The 19300-nt window shown below is 48.3% G+C and overlaps 1 protein-coding gene across 1 annotated transcript; it reads left to right on the top strand.

The window, feature by feature from the left end:
* The first annotated feature begins 11946 nt into the window (after positions 1-11946).
* Positions 11947-14420, top strand: Gas1 (growth arrest specific 1). The gene has a single exon (XM_005355308.3). It carries the CDS (start codon positions 11971-11973, stop codon positions 13120-13122), a length of 1152 nt encoding a protein of 383 aa, XP_005355365.1. The 5' UTR covers positions 11947-11970; the 3' UTR covers positions 13123-14420.
* The last annotated feature ends 4880 nt before the right edge of the window (positions 14421-19300 follow it).

The following is a 19300-nucleotide window of genomic DNA, read 5'->3' as shown; positions in this document are numbered from 1 at the left end:
TTGAAGGGCAAAGAGGGGGTGTAGTACAGAAATGATGGGTTAAAAGGGTGGCGTGTTGTGTCTACTTTTGAACAAAAATCAACTACTAGTCTCAAATATTTTATATTGATATGGGTTTTTATATATTGTTACAAATTTAAGGTTATTTTTGTTATACTGTATATGTTTCTACTCTTGTTCATGGTGTTGGACTTATGCAGATCATTTAACAATGTAATGTAAATTTTTTATTACTTGAAAGCAATTATTATAACTATTTAGGATCATTCAGAAATGCAGGCTTGTAGATCGTCATCTATGACAATCGAACTTAGAGTCATGCTAGCACTGTTTTCAAGGTAAAACAGAGATATGCTTTAAACAGATAGATGGTCTTCAAACACTTCAAAGACTGACAGAATGTGGCGATTAAAATGCTTTAATAACATAAGGCTTTTCATGATAGTGAGACCCTTCTCTTTGCAGCACCAATATACTTAAAAAAAAATACTGATGTACATCAAAGAACTTCAATATTGAGGTTGCCTTCTTTGTAACAAAGTTAGTCATTGGGCAAGAAACTGTTCTTGCCTCAACTTCTAACAGTATGCTGGCCAAACTGAACAAAGAGGACACAGAAGAAGGTGACTGTCAAACTAGCCAAGACAATGTAGGACAGTCCTTCAAAATTCCTGCTTCACAGAAAAGTCCATCAGATATTCTAGGCCTGTAGGCTGAAGATGTATGCCCCAATGTGGCAGAGGAACCTTGGGTGACTGTCCAGGCAGCCAGAAGTCTCTGTTGTTTCTATAGTTTTGGAAGGTGCTTGCTCTGCATTTCCTATTTACTCAGGTAATATTATATCCTGCCGAGGTATTTGATGGGATTGAAGACTAGATAGTTATAGTGACAGTTTTTCTTGCTACCAAATTGAGAAAAGAAATTACATAAGACGTGTAAATTATATAAGGTTGAAAGACATAAGAGCTTAAGTTTTTTTTTATCTAAGGAAATATTTTTAGGTCTAAAAAGGTAGTTTTGGGTTGGTAATACAAGTTAGGTTATAAAGTAAATTAGGTACAAAACTTTTGACTGGCCAAGTTAGGTTAGATAATGGAGAATTTTCTCTGATTTTGCCAAATATAGACAGACTGGACATTGTAAATGTGATTCTTATCTGACAGTTGTTCTTCTTGTATGTAATTTTACTGTGTTAGAGTTACAACTTTACCTTTTATTTCTATAAAAGGAGGAAATGTGGGATGTCTGCACACTGTGGATGGATTGCTGTGATTGGTGTAGTAAAAAAGCTGAATGGCCAAGAGCCAGGCAGGATGGGTAGGACTTCAGGGCAGAAAGAGAGAGAACAGTGCCATGAAGAAAAGTGGAGGAAGCAGAAAGGCAGTACACAGATGAGGTACTGAGCCACACAAAAGAATGCAGATTAATAAATACAGGTTAATTTAAGTTATGAGAGCTAGTTAGGAACAAGCCTAAGCTGAGGCTGAGCTTTCATAGTTAATAATAAGTCTCCATGTCGTTATGTGTGAGCTGGAAGGCCAAAGAGAGGTCCAACTACACCCCTTCATATGCAGTAGTGGTTCCCAACCCTCCTAATGTGGTGACCCTTTAATACATACAATTCCTCGCATAGTGGTGACCCCAACCATAAAATTACTTTCATCGATACTTCATAATTGTCGTCTGGCTTCTGCTGTGGGGAACAAAGACAAGCAGGAGACAGCGCCTCTTTCCTTCCTCCAGCGTGTAGATGTCTGTTGGTTGCCTCGCTTTGACTCTGGACCACAGGGCCGTCCTCAGCTCTCCCTTCCTGCTGGCCCCCGTAAGCTGCCTTTGCTTGCTCTATGCTGCCTGTAAGTCCAGTTTGCCACTTGATTCAGCTCCTCAAAGAGTGGAATCGGATTGGCTGCCAGATACCGACCTGCAGGCTAGCCCACAGCTGGGATCTTCAAATGGACATCTGCATGTCACTCTCCACAGGATCCTCTCTGTGGGAGGGACTCTGGGAGAAACTTCCACCTTTGTGGATCACGTCATTGCTGGTGGCAAAGACGAAAGTGACTGTTGTCCTATGAACATTTTCTGAGAGTGAACCTCGAGTTACTGAACATTACCAAAGAACTGAAAGAAAAAGGGGAAAGGGGGCTGGGAATAAAAAGGAAAGTTAGAGACAGGCTGACAAAGAGGGACTTCTCCGTGGGAACTGCTTCCCTGTGTACACATGCCCACGAGAGACTCACAGCTCAGCAGGGGAGGAGCAGGTCTGTTTTTAGAGAAACAATAATGTAAATGTGAAAAGTAAACAAAAGGGAAGTCCTGGCTGGATTGGAGCCAGTTTCTCAGCTCCACACATCTGGAGCAGAGACAGGACCAGGTGAGGCGCTGTCCGGGCTCCGCTGTTCTTGCCTCCCTGGGAACCGGCTGCTGGGGATATTTACATTACTAGACCGTGGCTGGCTACGCTGTACTCGGCACTTGGATATGCGGTTAAATAATCTGTGGTTTGGCTGCTGGTTTCTTTAGTGTGGTTGAATAATTGGTGTTGTCTTGGTTGCTAGCTACTTTAAAAACGTCTGTGTGCACTTGTTTCTCCCTCGCTCACTTTTTTCTTCCTCTCGAGCAATTCTGACAAGCCCCTGGCAGAAACTGGCTGCCGGCTTTTGAAGAGACGTCCTAACCCCAGGTGCCGTGAACCCTTTCCCACAAGCTTTGCAAGGGGCTGAGAATCTCAGAAACTCCTTGCTCAGGCCTACAAGGTCGGCAGAAGGAATTCAGCTTACCTCTGCTTCTACGCGTGAGGAGTCTGTGGGCACCCGGGGCTTGCGGCCTTGAAGGCCAGGACTCATGTGCTCCCCAGATTCCCAACGAGAACTGGGGCAGCAAATGTGCTGACCTTGGATAAATGACTAGGAGGGCACAGCTTCCTCTGTGACTTGATCTGTGGGATCTGGGACGGGCCTTGACCCACAGAGGTGGTCAGCATTTGCCGAATAACCAGCCATGAGAGAGGGAATTTCATAATTCAGGGCAAACTTAACTTTTGTTGAATGCTCATCAAACTGCCAAAACCAACTATGCGTTGGGGCGAGGAGAAACCATCTACATTATATCTCCCCTGCCACATCCCAATCCTACCCTCGACTCCTGACCTGTGATGATAAAGGGAGATCCGCTGTCTTCTAAAGGCAAGCTGATTCGTGCAGCTGGGATGGTAGTTGGCTGAAGTCAAAGACCAGCCTACCTCTGACAGACCTATCTCCAACACCTGCACAAGAGCTGGGTAAGACTTGAGTGTGCACTGGGAGGGGAGGGCAGAGACAGGGGCCCTGGGATCTTCCTGCCCAGCCCAGCCAAAACAGGGGGCTCCCAGTCAGTGACAGACCCTGCCTCAAGACAATAAAGTGAAGACGACACGCAGTATCCCACGCTGGGCTCCACATGCCTGATGAGGAATGTTCTTCTGTTTATGTGTTGCTTTTATTGGCTAATGAATAAAGCCATTTCGACCAATGGCTTAGCAGAGTAAAGCCAGGCGGGAAGTCGGAACAGAGAGTAGAGAGTAGGCTGTAGCCTAAAACCGGTCAGGACACAGCCAGCCCACAGCAGCCGCTTCACGCTCTTCCTGAACCTTGTCTGTCCGCTTCCTCCTTGGTTTTCTCTCATTTTCGTACAGCTAAAACTTGCTTTATTCCTCTGTCTTCTGGCTTTCCCGTCTTGATTATAAGAATTTTCTTAAGTTATGGATTAGAAGCCGTCGCCTAGATTTTCTTACTTGATTTCTAGAATTTTACTTAGCAACATGTAAGTTTTTGATCCGATTGTAGTGATCATATTTCTTGATAAACTGATGGCTGTGTTTGTTTAAGAAACTTTCTTCTCCACCCCAGAGCAAAGTCCCTTCGTAAACTTTCCACATGACCACGGCCGCCCTGTAACAGGTACATGTTCAGTACTAACACGGATGAGCTTCGTACGCCCCACACAGTAGCTCCGCAGCTTCCATGCGAACATTTCCTCAATTCCAGGAACCCTATAGGCCTTTAGATGGTACTACATCTACTTTGGAAATTTAACATCTTGTTACATTTATCTTCCTATGTGTCTACATATTTTAAAGCTTTTTAAAAAAATCTTATAATTTTATTCACATTTTTTTATTTAAGTTGTTCTTGCTCGCAAAATGTTTCTAAATATAGTTTTTATCAAAACATATATAAAATATTTCTGAAAATTTCCTTCCTTACATCTGACATTTAGGAAAGAAGCTTTATGTGGGATATTTGTCTGGAATGTAATGTTTTCCCACATTTTCACAGTAAGCTTACTGCATCCATTACTTCATCATCTGTGTGGCCCACATACCTGGCAGAAACAGTACACGGGAGGAACGGTAGACTTCTGCCCATGGTTTCAGGTCCCTGTCTGTCCCCTCCATGGGCACAAGACTGTGTGGTAGATGCTGTTCACATTACAGCAGTCCAGGATGCAGACAGAGCGGAGCTGGAGCCAGGGGTTGGGCTCTGGAGAAGCTGCCCCTGGTGTCCTCAGCCCCACCTCCTAACAGATTTATAGTCTCACAAAACAGAGCCACTAGCTAGGGAACAAGCGTTTAAAACATGAACTTGTGGGGCATATTTAGGACTCAAACCATAATGTTTCTGTTCATTTGCTATTGCTTTTGAGATAGAGTCTTGGTAAGTGTCCCAGCCTCCCTTACTTCGACTATCACCTGACTCAGCCTCCTGGGGTTGAGAGTATGGGCATGCACCAAGTAAATCGGCACAACATAAATTTATTTTCTAGTCATGAAAAACATTGCTGTAGGCCCAGAGAAGTTGTTCCCCAGATACTAAAAATTTGCATGCCTGTTAGTCAGCTTTCTGTTAATATGACAAATGCCTAGAGGGTCAATACATGGGGCCAGTCCGAGCTCATAATTTACGGACTTCAATCTGCCACCTAACTGCCCTGTTGCTTTGGGCCTATGGAGACACATGATGTTGGAAAACAAGAGAAGCACGTCAGTGTGAGAAGCTGTTTGGGTCACCGTTCACCCTTATACAAAGCTGGGTGTGGCAGTGCACACCTGTGCCCCAGCCTTGCAGACACCGAGGCAAGAGGATCCCCAGGGCTTGCTGGCCAGCTGGTCCAGCAACTGGTGAGTTCCCGTTTCAGTGGAAGACACTGTCTCAAAATATAAGGTGGAGAAGAACCAAGGAAGACACTGGGTATAAACCTCTTGCCTCCATGCGTGGACATGCACAGACACCCCAAATCTTTGTGTTCCACAGTTAAGCCATGTGATTCTACAAGAACAGACAATTTTGCCAACACAGTGTCCACACTGGAGTTCATAACACACCACAGTCTCTGACCGGAGCTGAGAAGCATTGGGCAGCACTTGTTGGCGTTGCATGGCATTAGGGCATGCAAAGGTTGCTTGGGAAATCATTTGCTGCAACCCAGGGGAGTGCTGCCTGAACCTCCTCTGATTCTTAGGTGTTGGTTTTTCATAAAGTTGGGGTCATTGGACATTCAGGGACTTTTCCTGTTGTCAGTTTCTTTGACGCCCAACATTGAGTATCATGACTCACTTGTTTAAGAAGTAATGTTTTAGGAGGCTGGAGAGATGGCTGGCTCAGCAGTTGAGAGCATTGCCTGTTCTTCCAAAGGTCCTGAGTTCAATTCCCAGCAACCACATGGCGGCTCACAACCATCTGTAACGAGGTTTGGTGCCCTCTTCAGACATACATGCAGACAGACTATTGTATACGTAATAAATAAATAAATATTTTTTTTTTCAAAAAAGTAATGTTTTAGAGTTAGTGGTTCCAGCGTGCTGGCTGAAGAGGAACAGGCATGCCTTGTGTGGTCTGTTTATATTATATTCATACTGAAATTAGAAAAGAAAAGCTTTAAATGTATCAATTGAAAGGCCTATTCTCTGGCTATCCCTTTCCTGTCCACAGGCTTCTCATGGCCTTAATTTAATAGAACACTGGGATCAGTGGAGGGCAGCAAGAGGTTGGCTTAATTTTTATTTATTTATTTATTATGTATTTATTGCTTGCCTGCCAATATTTAATAATGAAAGTTATCATTTTCCCTAAGGAGAATTCCAATTTTCCAAATAGAACAGTTTGTAAAGTTTGAAGGCTTGATCATCAGAAGAAGAATTAGTTAAGCAGAAATATGCGTAAGAAGTTTCCCCCAGCCCCCACCCACCCGCACCCTCCTTGGTACCTGGGGAGACACTGAAATGCAGGGAGTTCGTCTCTGCATCTGTGTTCTGAGAATCGCACATATGCTTCTTGGATGCCTCTAAACACGAAGGCTCAGGTCCCCTCGGAGCAGTGACCCTATTTCTTATTTATGTGGTAACTGACTTCTCCGGAGCAAACACCGCAAGACACTCAGGCAGGTTCCACAGAGTTTCCTGTGACCTTACCTTGAAAGCACCAGAGACACTTACTTCTGCCATGTTCCGTTAGTCAATGTCAGAAAAGGCCTGCCTGTTGTTTTTATCTAAGTTGTTCTATTTATCAGTAAAGACTCGGGAGTCAGATGTTGGGGTGAAAACCTGCTAGATCAGAGAAACCGAGAAACAACCAGCTGATCTTCCTTCTTGGCCAGAGATATCTCACCACGCTGTGCAAAACTGAAGAGATCTCTAATCGCTAAGAAGTCCCTCCCTACTCCTTACTGTGTGTCTCTCTCCGTCTGAATTCCTGGCTCTTCCATTTTACCTATAGCTAACTTCTGTCAAGTAGTTACTGGCTCTGCCCCATCCAAGGTTAAATCAATTAACACATTCTTGGAGATTCACAGCACAATCAAATATCCCACAACACCCGCCCAGGATTCTCAGGAAAGGGAAACCGATTCCTGTCTTTATCTGGTGTCAGTGCTAGGAATGGAGGGATAAAAGCTGATGGCCACCCATGTCGGAGACTATCCACAGGCCTCTGAGAAATAAAGAGGACTCTAGCAGAGCTTTCTCATCAGGACACCAGCATGCAAGCAATGACACAGAGATGTGTTATTAATTATGAAAGTTTGGCCTTTAGCATAGGCTTGTTCCCAACTAGTGTAGGCTGAGACTGATCGTTCATTTCCCAGCCACTCAGACCCGATAATCACACAGAAACTTTATTAATTACAACACTGTTCAGCAGTGATTCAGGCATATCTCTAGCTAGCTCTTACGTCTTGAATTAACCTATTTCTATTAATCTGTGTATCACCACGAGGCTGTGGCCTACCCAGTAAGGTTCTCACTGGTGTCTTTCTCCTTTGGTAGGTAGCTACATGGCATCTCCTTGACTACACCTACTGGCTCTCTATATCTCTTTTTGGATTTCCCTCCTTACTCTGCTAAGCCATCGGCCGAAACAGCTTCTTTATTAACCAATGGTGATAAAACATATTCATAACATACAGAGGGGAATCTCACATCAAACTAGCTCTCATAACTTGATTAACCCACATTTTAAATCTGTGTTCTGCCATGTGGCTCTCTAGGTCATCTCCCTCCTGCACATCCTGCTCTCCCTGAATCTCTCTAGTGAATCCTGTGCTCCCTGGTTCCTCCTCCTCTTCCTCTCTCTCCACATAAATCCCACCTATCCCATTCTGATTATCTATTGGCCTTCAGCTCTTTATCAGACCAATCACAGCAATACATCATCACACAGTGTACAAATATCCCACAACAGAGGAGGGGCTTGGGAAACAGCTCAGTAGTTAAAGCACTTGCCATGTAAGCATGAGAACAGGAGTTTGGATTCCCAGAACCCATAAATCCAGGGTGGGCTTTCCTGTAATTCCACCCCCAGAAGACAGCGACAAAAAGACAATAGTGTTTTGAATAAGAATGGCCTCCATAGGCTCCCCTGTTTGAGTGCCTAGTCCTAGTGGAACTGTTTGGGAAGAACTAGGAGTTGTGGCCTTGTTGGCAGTGTGACTCTAGGTTCTCTCTCTCTCTCTCTCTCTCTCTCTCTCTCTCTCTCTCTCTCTTCCTCCCTCCCTCCCTCTCTTCCTCACCCTCCCTCCCTCCCTTTCTCCCTCCTTCCCTCTCTCTGTCTCTTTGTGTGTGTGTGTGTGTGTGTGTGTGTGTGTGTGTGTGTGTGAGATGTGAGCTCTTAGCACCATGCCTGCCTGCCTGCCACCATACTTCCCACCATGATGATCATGGACTAATCCTCTGAAACTGGAAGCAAGCCCCCAATCAAATGCTTCATTTTGCAAGTTACCTTAGTCATGGTGTTTTATCACAGCCGTAGAACAATAATTAAGACACAGGGGATCCTCAGAGAAAGCTAGCGACCAAAATTATGCATATCCTCAGGCTCTGGGTTTGATTGAGAGACCTGCCTCAGGGAATAAGGTGGGAGAGCCCGTGAGAATGGTTTCAGATACCAAGCTGGTGCCTCTGCATGCGTGTGCATACATGTACAGGTATATCCACCGCCTTAGTCACTTTTCTATTGCTGTGAAGAGACACCGTGACCAAGGCAACTTGCAAAAGAAAGCATTGATTTCCGGGGGGGGGGGGGCTTGCTTACAGTTTCAGAGAGTGAGACCATGCCCATCATTTAGTATCTGTGGCAGCATGCAAGCTGGCATGGCCCTGGAGCAGTCACTGAGAGCTGACAGCAACAAGTGACAGGGAGCAAGACAGGACACTGTGTGGGTTTTGAAACCTCCAAGCCCGCTCCCAGTGACACATCTGTTCTAAGGACAAAGTCCTAGTGCTTCCCAAACAGTTCCATCATCTAGGGACCTACAGTTCAAATATATGAGCCTATAGTGACTGTTCTCATTCAAACTAACACACATATACAAACACACACACATGCACACGCACAAGCTCACCACAGACATATACAGAAATGGAAAGAACAAGAGAGAAAAAAAAAGAAAGTCCATAAAATAAGTTTAAACAGTTAATAGCACAGGCTGCTCTTGCAGAAGACCCAGGTTCAGTTCCCAGGACCCACATGGCAGCCCACGATACCCTCTAACTCCAGTTCTAAGCCACCTGAAGCCCTCCCTAGCCTCCACAGGTGCTGTGTGTACATGGCACACAGACATACACGCAGGCAGAACATTTATACACATAAAGCAAATAAAACACAAAAATAACGTGCTTCAAAGGAAAGCACTGAAGGAGAAAGTGGAGGGGGCAGGCAGTCGGGTGGGCAGCAGGAGAAGAAAACAAGTGGCCACTTGGAGAAGGTGGTTGGTCAGGCCAGCCTGCTCCATCAGTAGTCCAGCTGGGACAGCATCAGTGGGAGAAGCGAGGCTTCTGTCCTTGGCGCCCTTGGGGAGGGGGAAACGCCAGCGGGATTCAAAACTGAGAAGTCCAGAAGAGGAGGGAGAGAGGGAGAGAGGACTGAGTGTTCACAGACATGGTATTCTTACCTAGTAGGAGCCTGAGGTGCAGAAAGGCCTATGCATACGATAGCACAGCCTGCGGTGGAGGCCAGCTCCTCTCCCCTTCCACGACAAGGCCCTGAGTCTCTGGAGAGGCCTTTCAGGGGGAGCAGAGATCTTGTTCTCCCTTAACTCCCACTAAGATTTTATCAAGGCTAAGATTTCACTTGAGCAGTAAAAATGAACCATTTTATAACCTCCGGAACAGAGACGGTCAGAGCATGTCCCCAGTAAGCAGCTAAACAGCAACAGTACCCCCGCTAAATTTTGCTGGACATGTAGACGTCCAGGCATTCCTGGGGGTTAGCTGTCTGAGACTCCAGGAGCCAGGAATCCAGAATTGAACACGAGGTCTCCAGATGATTGTCCTGTGGGCTGTTTTGAGATCTCTCTAAAGAAGCTGAAACAAACACACACTTGAAGGTGCATCTCAGGACTGGCCTTCAGAGGAGCTTGGAAGCACAGATTGCTCAGGATGTTAGCAAGTGTCTAACCTGGCCCTGACTAGGTGGAACCTGCAGGCCTTGAACTTGCGGTGAGCCTCCTACCTGTGCCTGGGATGAATAACCTTGCTGCACCATGCCTGGACAGTGTTTGAGGACATATTTGCGTTTGTTTTCCGCTACAAAAATCAAAGCACCACAGCTAGGCTCCGCATAGCTCAGTCTGGCTCTCCCATGGTTTGAGGCGATTGCAGAGGCACAACTCCCCAGCCTGGGCAGTGAGCCTTTTCCAATCGCCAGGTTAATCCACCTGGGTCTTGGCTCTGGCCCTCACTTTTAGCCTTTCAAATACCCTGTCTCTTTGGAGAGGGGAACAGTCCACTTGCTTCGGCAGCGACTTAACCTTAAAATTTGTGACAGATGGAATCCACAGGCTCACCAAGAGCGCCAGTTTTTGACAGGCCGCAGACTCGCGGTGCCTCTGGTGGCCAAAGGCTGCTTTGCGCCACAGTTAAGGTAGCTTGTGAGAGTCCTGTTCAGCTCTGCCGGCAGCTTTGCTTCAACACACTGAAGAACTGAAATGTACACTTCAGAGCTCGTAGCGGGTCGGTTTACCTCCGGCCCCTGTGCTGTGACTGCAGCCAGGTCGTAGCGCTCAGCATCGCACGTGTGTTTAACGCTACGATTTGTCGTTGCCGTTTGTGTTACAATCGTGAGTTTAGAAATGGATTTCAGTTCTTTGGACTTCTTACAGCTGGAAAACGACGCTCAGGGCAAGGGTCTTACCTGCCCGATTAAAAAACTAAAAGCTAGTGGAAAGTGCCCGTCTTTCTTGTGATGGTGGTAGTGATTGTGGTCATGAGTGTGTGTGTGTGTGTGTGTGTGTGTGTGTGTGTGTGTGAGAGAGAGAGAGAGAGAGAGAGAGAGAGAGAGAGAGAGAGAGAGAGTCCGCGTGTGCCTGCGCGCGATCTGTGTCTAAGTTTCTAAAGTCTTACACTAAATTCTCAGGACCTCCTCCCTTCGCTATACTCCCAGAGGTAATCAGGACTCAAAGACGGGGAGCCTGAAAATTAAAGTGACTTTCGAACTCTCTCGAATGCAAAGATGGGGGATAAGTAAGAATTAATAAAAGTGCCCCCCCACCCAAACAAAAAGGGGGCGGGGGAAGCGAACAAAAAGGCTGGTGGCTGAGCCGGATGCAGGCAGCTGGCCCTAAGCCCTGCCCGCTGGCTCTGTGCGCGAGCTGGGGTTCGGTATCCCAGCCTCCTGAAGAGTGGGAGGAGCTGGGCCTGTGTCAGGCTCCCTAAGCCGTTCCTTTCAAGCCCTGAATGCCTGAATGTGAGCTGCCCACCGCCCTCCCCCACTCTGCAACCCCACTCCAGCGGCTCGTAAAAAAAAAAAAAAGTTTCAACAACAACAGGCTGGACCAATAGCAGCGCGCAAAACCCGGGAAGGGGGCCGAGCAAAGGGCGCCCGAGAGTGGAGAAAGGAGAAAGCGGGCAAGCCTGGAGCGCGCGGGGCCGGGGCTCGGCGAGCCGAAGGAGCGTTGCTAATGTTTTTGTTTGTTTGCTTTTCTATGCATGCATAATGAGGGGGCGCCGCGGCACCACACGGGGGCTCCAGGCCCATTTTTGTATTTAAAGCCTCGCCGCGAGCGAGTCTGCAGCCGGGCTCCGCGGATCCGCTCCCCAGGCTCCAGGTCCCCAAGCCCAGCAGCACGCTCCGAGTTTCGGGGTCTCCTAGCGCCCGGCGCCCAGAGCTTCCCGGAGCGTGGCCAAGGCCAGGGCGGAGGGGGAGGGGACCCGGCGGCCTGGCCGCGGGAAAGGGGATGCGAGAACTGCGAAGTGATACGCGCCGCTGAGCCGGAGACGGAGGAGTCGCCGGCCGCACGATCGTCTGCAGGCGCCGAGCACCATGCACCCCCGGCGCCGCGCACTCCTGCAGCCTCGCCGCGGCCCTCCGGGGCGGCGTTGAGCGCCTCCAGCCGCCGACCGACCAGAGCAGGACCGGCGTGGCTGCTCCTCTCAGGGAGCCCCGGCCGCTGTGCCGGAACGAACACCCGCCTCTACCAGCCGCCGGGCCGCGAGCATGGATGGATGAGGACGCCCATGCCAGAAGTGCGCGGGACTCGGACAAACTTTTTCAGCGGCCCCGCTGCCGCCGCCCGCGCCTCATCTCCGCTCTGCACCGCGTCCGGCGGCCGCTGCTGCCCGCGATGCTAGCCGCGCTGCTGGGCGGCGGCGGGGCCCGCAAGGGGACCACTCCGGGCGCCTTGCTGTGCCTTATGGCGCTGCTGCAGCTGCTGGGCTCGGCGCCGCGGGGCTCGGGGCTGGCTCACGGCCGCCGCCTCATCTGCTGGCAGGCGCTGCTGCAGTGCCAGGGCGAGCCCGACTGCAGCTACGCCTACAGCCAGTACGCCGAGGCGTGCGCGCCGGTGCTGGCGCAGCGCGGCGGGGCTGACGCTCCGGGGCCCGCCGGCGCCTTCCCCGCTTCGGCCGCGTCCTTCTCGCCGCGCTGGCGCTGCCCGAGCCACTGCATCTCGGCGCTCATCCAGCTCAACCACACGCGCCGCGGGCCCGCGCTGGAGGACTGCGACTGCGCGCAGGACGAACACTGCAAGTCCACCAAGCGCGCCATCGAGCCCTGCCTGCCTCGCACCAGCAGCGTGGGCCCAGGCGCGGGAGCGGGCTCGGTCATGGGCTGCACGGAGGCCCGGCGGCGCTGCGATCGCGACAGCCGCTGCAACCTGGCGCTCGGCCGCTACCTGGCCTACTGCGGCAAACTTTTCAACGGGCTGCGCTGCACCGACGAGTGCCGCGCGGTCATCGAGGACATGCTGGCCGTGCCCAAGGCGGCGCTGCTCAACGACTGCGTGTGCGATGGGCTGGAGCGGCCCATCTGTGAGTCTGTCAAAGAGAACATGGCCCGTCTGTGCTTCGGCCCAGACGCGGGCAACGGTGCGGGCAGCAGTGGCTCGGACGGTGGGCTGGACGATTACTACGACGAAGAATATGACGACGAGCAGCGCGCGGGCACGGCGGGCGGCGAGCAGCCCTTGGACGATGACGACGGCCTCGCGCGCCCGGGCGGCGGCGCTGCTGGGACGGGCGGTCGCGGGGATCTGCCCCACGGGCCCGGGCGCAGGAGCAGCAGCAGCGGCAGTGGAGGCTACTGGGCGACCCGAGGCGCCTGGACCCCGCTTGTTTGCTTACTGTTGTTGCTGCTTCTCGGATCACACTTGTAGCCCCGGCTGCAGGCTGCTGCAGGCCGGTGCACTCGATCTGGCTGGTTCCCGAGCTGGGCACCTGTGGCTGGGGGTCCCGGGGATGGTCTGGAACACTGACCCGCACTCTCCCTGTGTGGACAGGGCCCAGCATTTACCCCAGCTACCATGCCCGGCCCTCCACTGTGCGGTTTCGAAGCTGCAAATAACCGACTGACCTATCCTACCGGCTCGAATCTGCAGAGTTCAGGACACCCTGCAGAAAGCAAGGGAGGCCTGGGCTCTGCTGAACGGTGGAGGTCTTCACAACTCCAAGGGACTGGGGGAGGGGATGTGGAGGGAATTAGGTTTGTTTTGTTTTTATACCGTTTTCCTGTGAAGGGATGTATAGTACTGGTAACGACTTTAATTGCTTGTGGCCACTGAGAAACAGCAATCGTAAGTAAATGGAAGCGGTCCCTTGCCAGTTCATTCCTGTACTCTGTAGAGCAGCCAGTAACCCCAGCGGAGCTGGCGATTGCCTTGCCTGGGTCCCCGAAATCATGTCTGCATTATAACCTTTAACCCCCGCCTGCAGTTTCACTGCCACAGTTCTGATCTCTGAGCACCACGTGTCTTAAAATTAAGGGTCCAAAAACCTGGCCTAGAAAGTTACCATGGTGTTGAACAATGCAACTTTTTATCTTAAAGCTCTGTACTGCCATCTAGGAAAAGCTCTGAGTGGTGTTTGTTTTGTTGTCGTTTTTTTTTGTTTTGTTTTGAGTTTTGTTTTTTTTTTTCACACCAAGAAATTCTAAGTTTGAGTATGCAGAGATTGAATACTGCCTCTGCCCCTATCGGGGTTTTCCACCCTGGTACGTCGTATATAAACTGTATTAAAACTGGGGTTTCTTACCAGTTGCTGTACTTTGTATATAGAATTTTTATAAATTGTATGCGTCAGAAATAATTTATTTTTAAAAAGAAATTAAAAGTTTTAAATCTGCATCAATGTTGCATCACACCCCCCCCCCATCCAAGAAATGTATAGAACACATTGGTCACCAGGATCCCACTCCTGCAAGCCCGTTTTGAAGTGTGCTCTGGGTAGAACAGTCTTAAGAATGTACAGTGTATTTTACAGATTTGAAGTAACGTCGTTATTTTTAAGAGAATTTATGGACATTGTAGAAATGTATAAATGCATTTCCAAACTGCCTTAAACATTGTATTTTTATAGACACCATTTTTTAAAGTCCTGTGTTTTAAATAACTATGACTTTGTGTATTTTTTGGTTGTTTTATTAAAGATGCACACATCAGTAAAGAGTTTAAACAGTGGCTTTGGTGTAGTTGCCTTCCACAGTTACACGGTGGTTAACCCAGTGGTGGGTGGGAGGGGAGTGGAGGGGGCGCAGGGAGTGTGTCAAACAGCAAGTGGAATTAAAATGCAGTACAAACCGGAGTGGGGGCTAATGCTGCCTTCAATTTAATGAACAATTAGATGTTTGTAAATGAGGTAACTAAAACAATTTGTAACCGGCTTCTGCTGGTGCTGTTGGCCTTTGTGAAGAGACTTCACAAAATATTGTCTCTTGTGTGAGGCTAACCTCCGCCTCAACTCGGAGACCCACCCTGCCCACCCCCTCCCTTTTGCTCCTGACCCCCAGGAGTGTCCTCTCTGCCTTCTCATTCAATCAAACATGCCAATAACATCTGTTACCAATAGGTCTAGGGAGCCTATGAGACTCAATGCTTCAAAGCCATTTTCACACTTTTGGTGGAAAAAAAAATACAAAATTTTGTTACAAAACATTGAGGCGTGCAAAAGTAAACACACCATGGAGGGGACTAATCACCAGGACTGGTAATATTGTCCTGAGGAGCTGTTGAGCAGTGGGCTGAAGGTTGGGCTTCCGCCAAGCCCCTGATGCACACTCAAACGCCCTTACATAAATAATTACGCTCTTAAGCTGTGTCGAGTGCTGATACACTTGACCTTGTAAACAGAGATGTTTGCAGTAGGAATAAACTCCAGCGTTGGAAAATCTTTTAAACATTAACACAAAAGAGAGCAGTCTGTCCTCTGGGGATTTGAGCCTGAACCTCGGCAAGCTAGGCACTTGCGAGGGGGAAAAAGTTTATTTATCTTCTATTCCTGGTGTTTATTTAAAGCTTTTCATTTTAAACTCGGTGATTGGAAGGCAAGTCAGGAGTTTAAAAGTCACCACAAATAAACTTTGTCTGAGGGGTCGACAGATTAGCAAGATCTGATGTCTCTTTATGTGATACTAGCATGGGCTGGGAAAGCAGCTAGATTTCTCTGCTGTGTAAGTGATTAACCAAATTGTGTGCTTTCTCATGCATTCCCACCTCTACTTTTGAGGCCTAATTTTTTTTGTCTCTTTCTCTATTAGCTATTAGTGGGGGAGTCCAAATTTCTCTTCATGTCCCCCAAAGCAAGATTCCCCCATGTGTGGTACAGAAAGCCCCAGATAACAGCCTGGAGTCTAGAAGAGCGGTGTGTGATTAGACTGAACGGTTCAGTAAACCTGTTAAAACAAAGCCGAGAGCAGCGTCTTATTGGAGGGGGGACTAACAGAATATTCCCAGCAGCTGAAAAGGAAATCAGATTTTATTTTCCTTTTTTTTTTACAAAAGGACTACAGGTTAGCAGTACTCCTGCATTTTTGCTTAAATATATTTAAACCCTCTCCATTCCTGGTTATTTTAACACATTCTTGACTAAAAGGTAAGTCTTTGTCACGGTAAAAGGCAGAGCCCCCCCCCCCCCCCCCCGTAGTAAGTTAGACAGCACCAGAAATCCTGACAATTAACGGCTACAATAAACTCACAACTTGATTTTACAGGGTCCTGTCAGAGGCATCTGCCTAGAATAAATCATCACAGCTTAGTCTGGGCAGGAGGGGATGTGGCTTTATGCTTTCTCCCTTGAAGAAAGTGAACATTGATCCATGGCCCACCTATTGAAACAAGGAACCATAGCCCCGAGTCCCCAAGCCTCCGGACAGGTCTCCTGCATTGTAGGACAGATTGCAGAGATGAGAGGGGGCGCAAGGGGCTTCAGGAGTGTGCTGCCTTTGTGCCACCAGCCAGTCATCCGCTTCTAGACAGAAAAGATTTTTACAGATGTTGACATCTGCAATATCTCGGCGTCTCTAGGGAGGCCTTTGGAATTCTGGACATTCGGCAAGCTCAGATGTCTCCTGGAGACGCCTGGAAGTGCCATTAATGAGAGGAAGAGGTAGGGTTTTGGTTTTTGGGGTTTTTTTTTTTTTGGCTTTTCTGGAGAATTTCCAGGAAGTTCCCCCACCCCCACCCCCACCCCATGCGCGGCAGGGTTTAGATTTCATGTCTAATCTATGTCCAGGCTGTTTCCATCTCCTCAGTGAGTAGGTTGCGATTCTCTGCGCCGGTTCCTTTGTCTTTGTCAGCCCTTCAGTGACAAAGGTTTGAGGGAGTGTGGGACAATGGTTACACACAAGGGGGGCAGTTCATTGAGCTGAAGTGGCCATACAGTACCCAGAAGAGGCTCAGCTTCACCGCTCACCCGAGCACACAGCAAGCAAGGCTTTTGTGTATGATCACAATGGGCATAGCATAAGGTCTCTGTTGGTTTTTAACCATGTATAGTAATGTACACGTGAAAGCCCCAAATGGGAAGTGGGAAAATGGCCCTGGGGAAGGGAACTTGTCCACTCAGAGGACTCTAGGCTCAGTAGAACTCCTGCAGTCATCCATGAGGATAAAAGCAGCTCCTGGTCCCAAGTGCCACCTAGTGAAGGGACGACTGGGCTCTAACGCGTCTCAAGGGGACCACAGGTCTCTAGTGGAGCCTGCATGAGGACAGGATAGCATCCCTGCCTACCCTGGAGAGAGTGGCAGGGAAACAGCAGAACATGGAGTTGGGAGGTCATGTATTTTATTTGCCTCAAGCTCATGCATTTACCTCCTTCCAACCGTATTGCCCAGGATCCTAAATCAGGAAACCCTAATGCCATGAGAACTTCCAGAAATATACAACAAATTCTCGGCTTCTTGGCTTGGACTTGGCTGTATGAGCGCTAAGACACGCTGTGAAAGCTCCAACATGTATCGTGCATGTATCTTCTCCAAAGCTCAAAAAGGAAAAGCATGCCACCATTGTTTTCTGACCCCTCACACCAAGAAACGTGGGGAATGCTCTCAGTTGACCCGGCTTTCCCCCAGGACTCCAGGGAGGACGGTGGGGAACGTGGTTCATGCAAGCAGTGTGGCCCCAGCTGCGTTTCCAGTGGGGCTCACTGTGCGCCAGTTAAGTTGGACATCACTGTATTCTGTTTGAGAGATTGCTTCTGGGAGAGAGTTGACAAAGTTCACCCTTGACTATCCTGATGACATAAGTAATGTGCTGTTAGCATCAATGCCCCCCAAGGCATCCGTTTAATCGATTTCGTAAATAACACAATGATCTACTACAAAATAGTGGACTGTATACACTATATTTTGGCACAAAGATGGTCATTCTCCCACTAGTAACCAGGGGCTCTAAATAAATGATTTCAACAATGTTTTATTAAAGGCGACAAGAGCCCTGGAGCTGCATTAATCGGGGAGAAGTCGAGTGGCACCTTTGTTATGGAAATGTTGAACACATAATGGCAGGGCCAGACAATGTGCAGCCACTTCATTCTTTCAGCCACGCTGACACCTCTTAAAGAGGAACTGCAGGGAAGGATGTGGGAAAGATTTGCTTTCCTAGGAAGCTCTCAGCTCATATTTTGGAGAGCTACCTCCAAACCCTGCGTAAAATGCACTTGAGGAAGCCAGAGGGCTGTTGAGAATATAGAAGGGTTTCCATTCCTTATTTCAGGGGCCTAAGTTCCCTACAGAGTAAGCATCTACTTCCTCTTTTTTTTTTTTGACATGGCATTTCTAAAAAAAAAAAAATACTTTGCAGATTGTTTTTGAGCTGTTTTTAAAGTGGTTCAAAGGCTCCGTGTCATGTATGGCGTGCATAATTTGAACAAAGTCTCTTTAAGCAAACTGAAGCAATCTGAAGTCTGTCAACAGGTAAATATGCACAATTAGATCTACGACATCTTCATCTGTGGCCCAAAATAAAATAGTAGTGTCTGCCTCCAGACCCTCCCTGTGAACATGTTGCAATTTTTTTTAAATCAATAGCTGTCTTATTAAGGTACCTACAGTGTCTAAGATCTTGGATACTGGTTCCTGAGTCCTGGAGAGAGCAGCCTTCCACAAGAAACTTAGTGTGTATTTTATCCCTGATCAGTCCCTAGTAAGAATCTTGTCCATGTCTATGAGATGTGAGCCTTTCTCACACAGAGTTCTTTTACGATGTCAGCATCCCTCAATCTTCAGTTTTTGCCTGTCACTTCTTGCTCATCAAATAGTTCCACCTATTTGGAGGATTTTTCGTAAGAAGCTTAAAAATGACTTCGTTGGCTGGGTGTGGTGGCTCACACCTTTAGTCCCAACACTCAGGAGGCAAAGACAGGTAGACCTCTGTGAGTTCAAGGCCAGCCCAGTTTGCAATACTGAATAGGTAGAGGGGCATAAAATTTTTCACAGACATCACGGAGGGAAATTAAATACATGGGACTATTCTTAGTCCATATGGGGACAGATAGTTTTACCATACAATGAAAGAGGATGGCTTAGCTCCATGGCGGGTTTAAGAAGATCTGGAAGAAACTGACACAGAGGCAAAGCCTGGTGGGGGGGAATCTATGCATTGTGCGTATGGCCTGGCAGTGGGACCTGAAATCCTTGATCACCTTGCATCTGTCCTTGAGCAAGGAGGGATGCATGCTGGTGCTTTTGATCCAGTCTGGGTCTCTAGCTGATGAGATGGACCACTGCCCTTCAGAGTACGTTTCCCTCTTCAGGTAGCCTCTCTGGAAGCATCGTCATAGACACACCCAGACGTGTGCCTCCTAGGCAGTTCTAAAGCCAATCAAATCGACATTCGACAGTCAAGATGAACCATTGTGGGAGCCCAGAGCCACCCAGCCAGGAGACAAGTCCAAGAGGTCTAAGTAGCGGCAGGAAGAAAAAAAAAAAAAGAAAAGAAAAATTCTGGATACAGACACTTGGGTACTAAACAGCTTCCGAGACAAATAAAATATGATCCAAGTAGCTCAGCAGGCAGAATGGAGCCAATGGACTTCATATATATATATATATATATATATAT

Source organism: Microtus ochrogaster, chromosome 16 (assembly GCF_000317375.1).
Source record: "Microtus ochrogaster isolate Prairie Vole_2 chromosome 16, MicOch1.0, whole genome shotgun sequence".
In the NCBI taxonomy this organism is placed as follows: Eukaryota; Metazoa; Chordata; class Mammalia; order Rodentia; family Cricetidae; genus Microtus; species Microtus ochrogaster.
Note: the sequence above shows the minus strand (reverse complement) of the source record. Positions and strands in the feature narration are given on the sequence as shown.

Bases quoted from the DNA above. Each gene is read 5' to 3' on its own strand.
- Gas1 (XM_005355308.3), top strand. From the start codon at position 11,971: ATGGATGAGGACGCCCATGCCAGAAGTGCGCGGGACTCGGACAAACTT.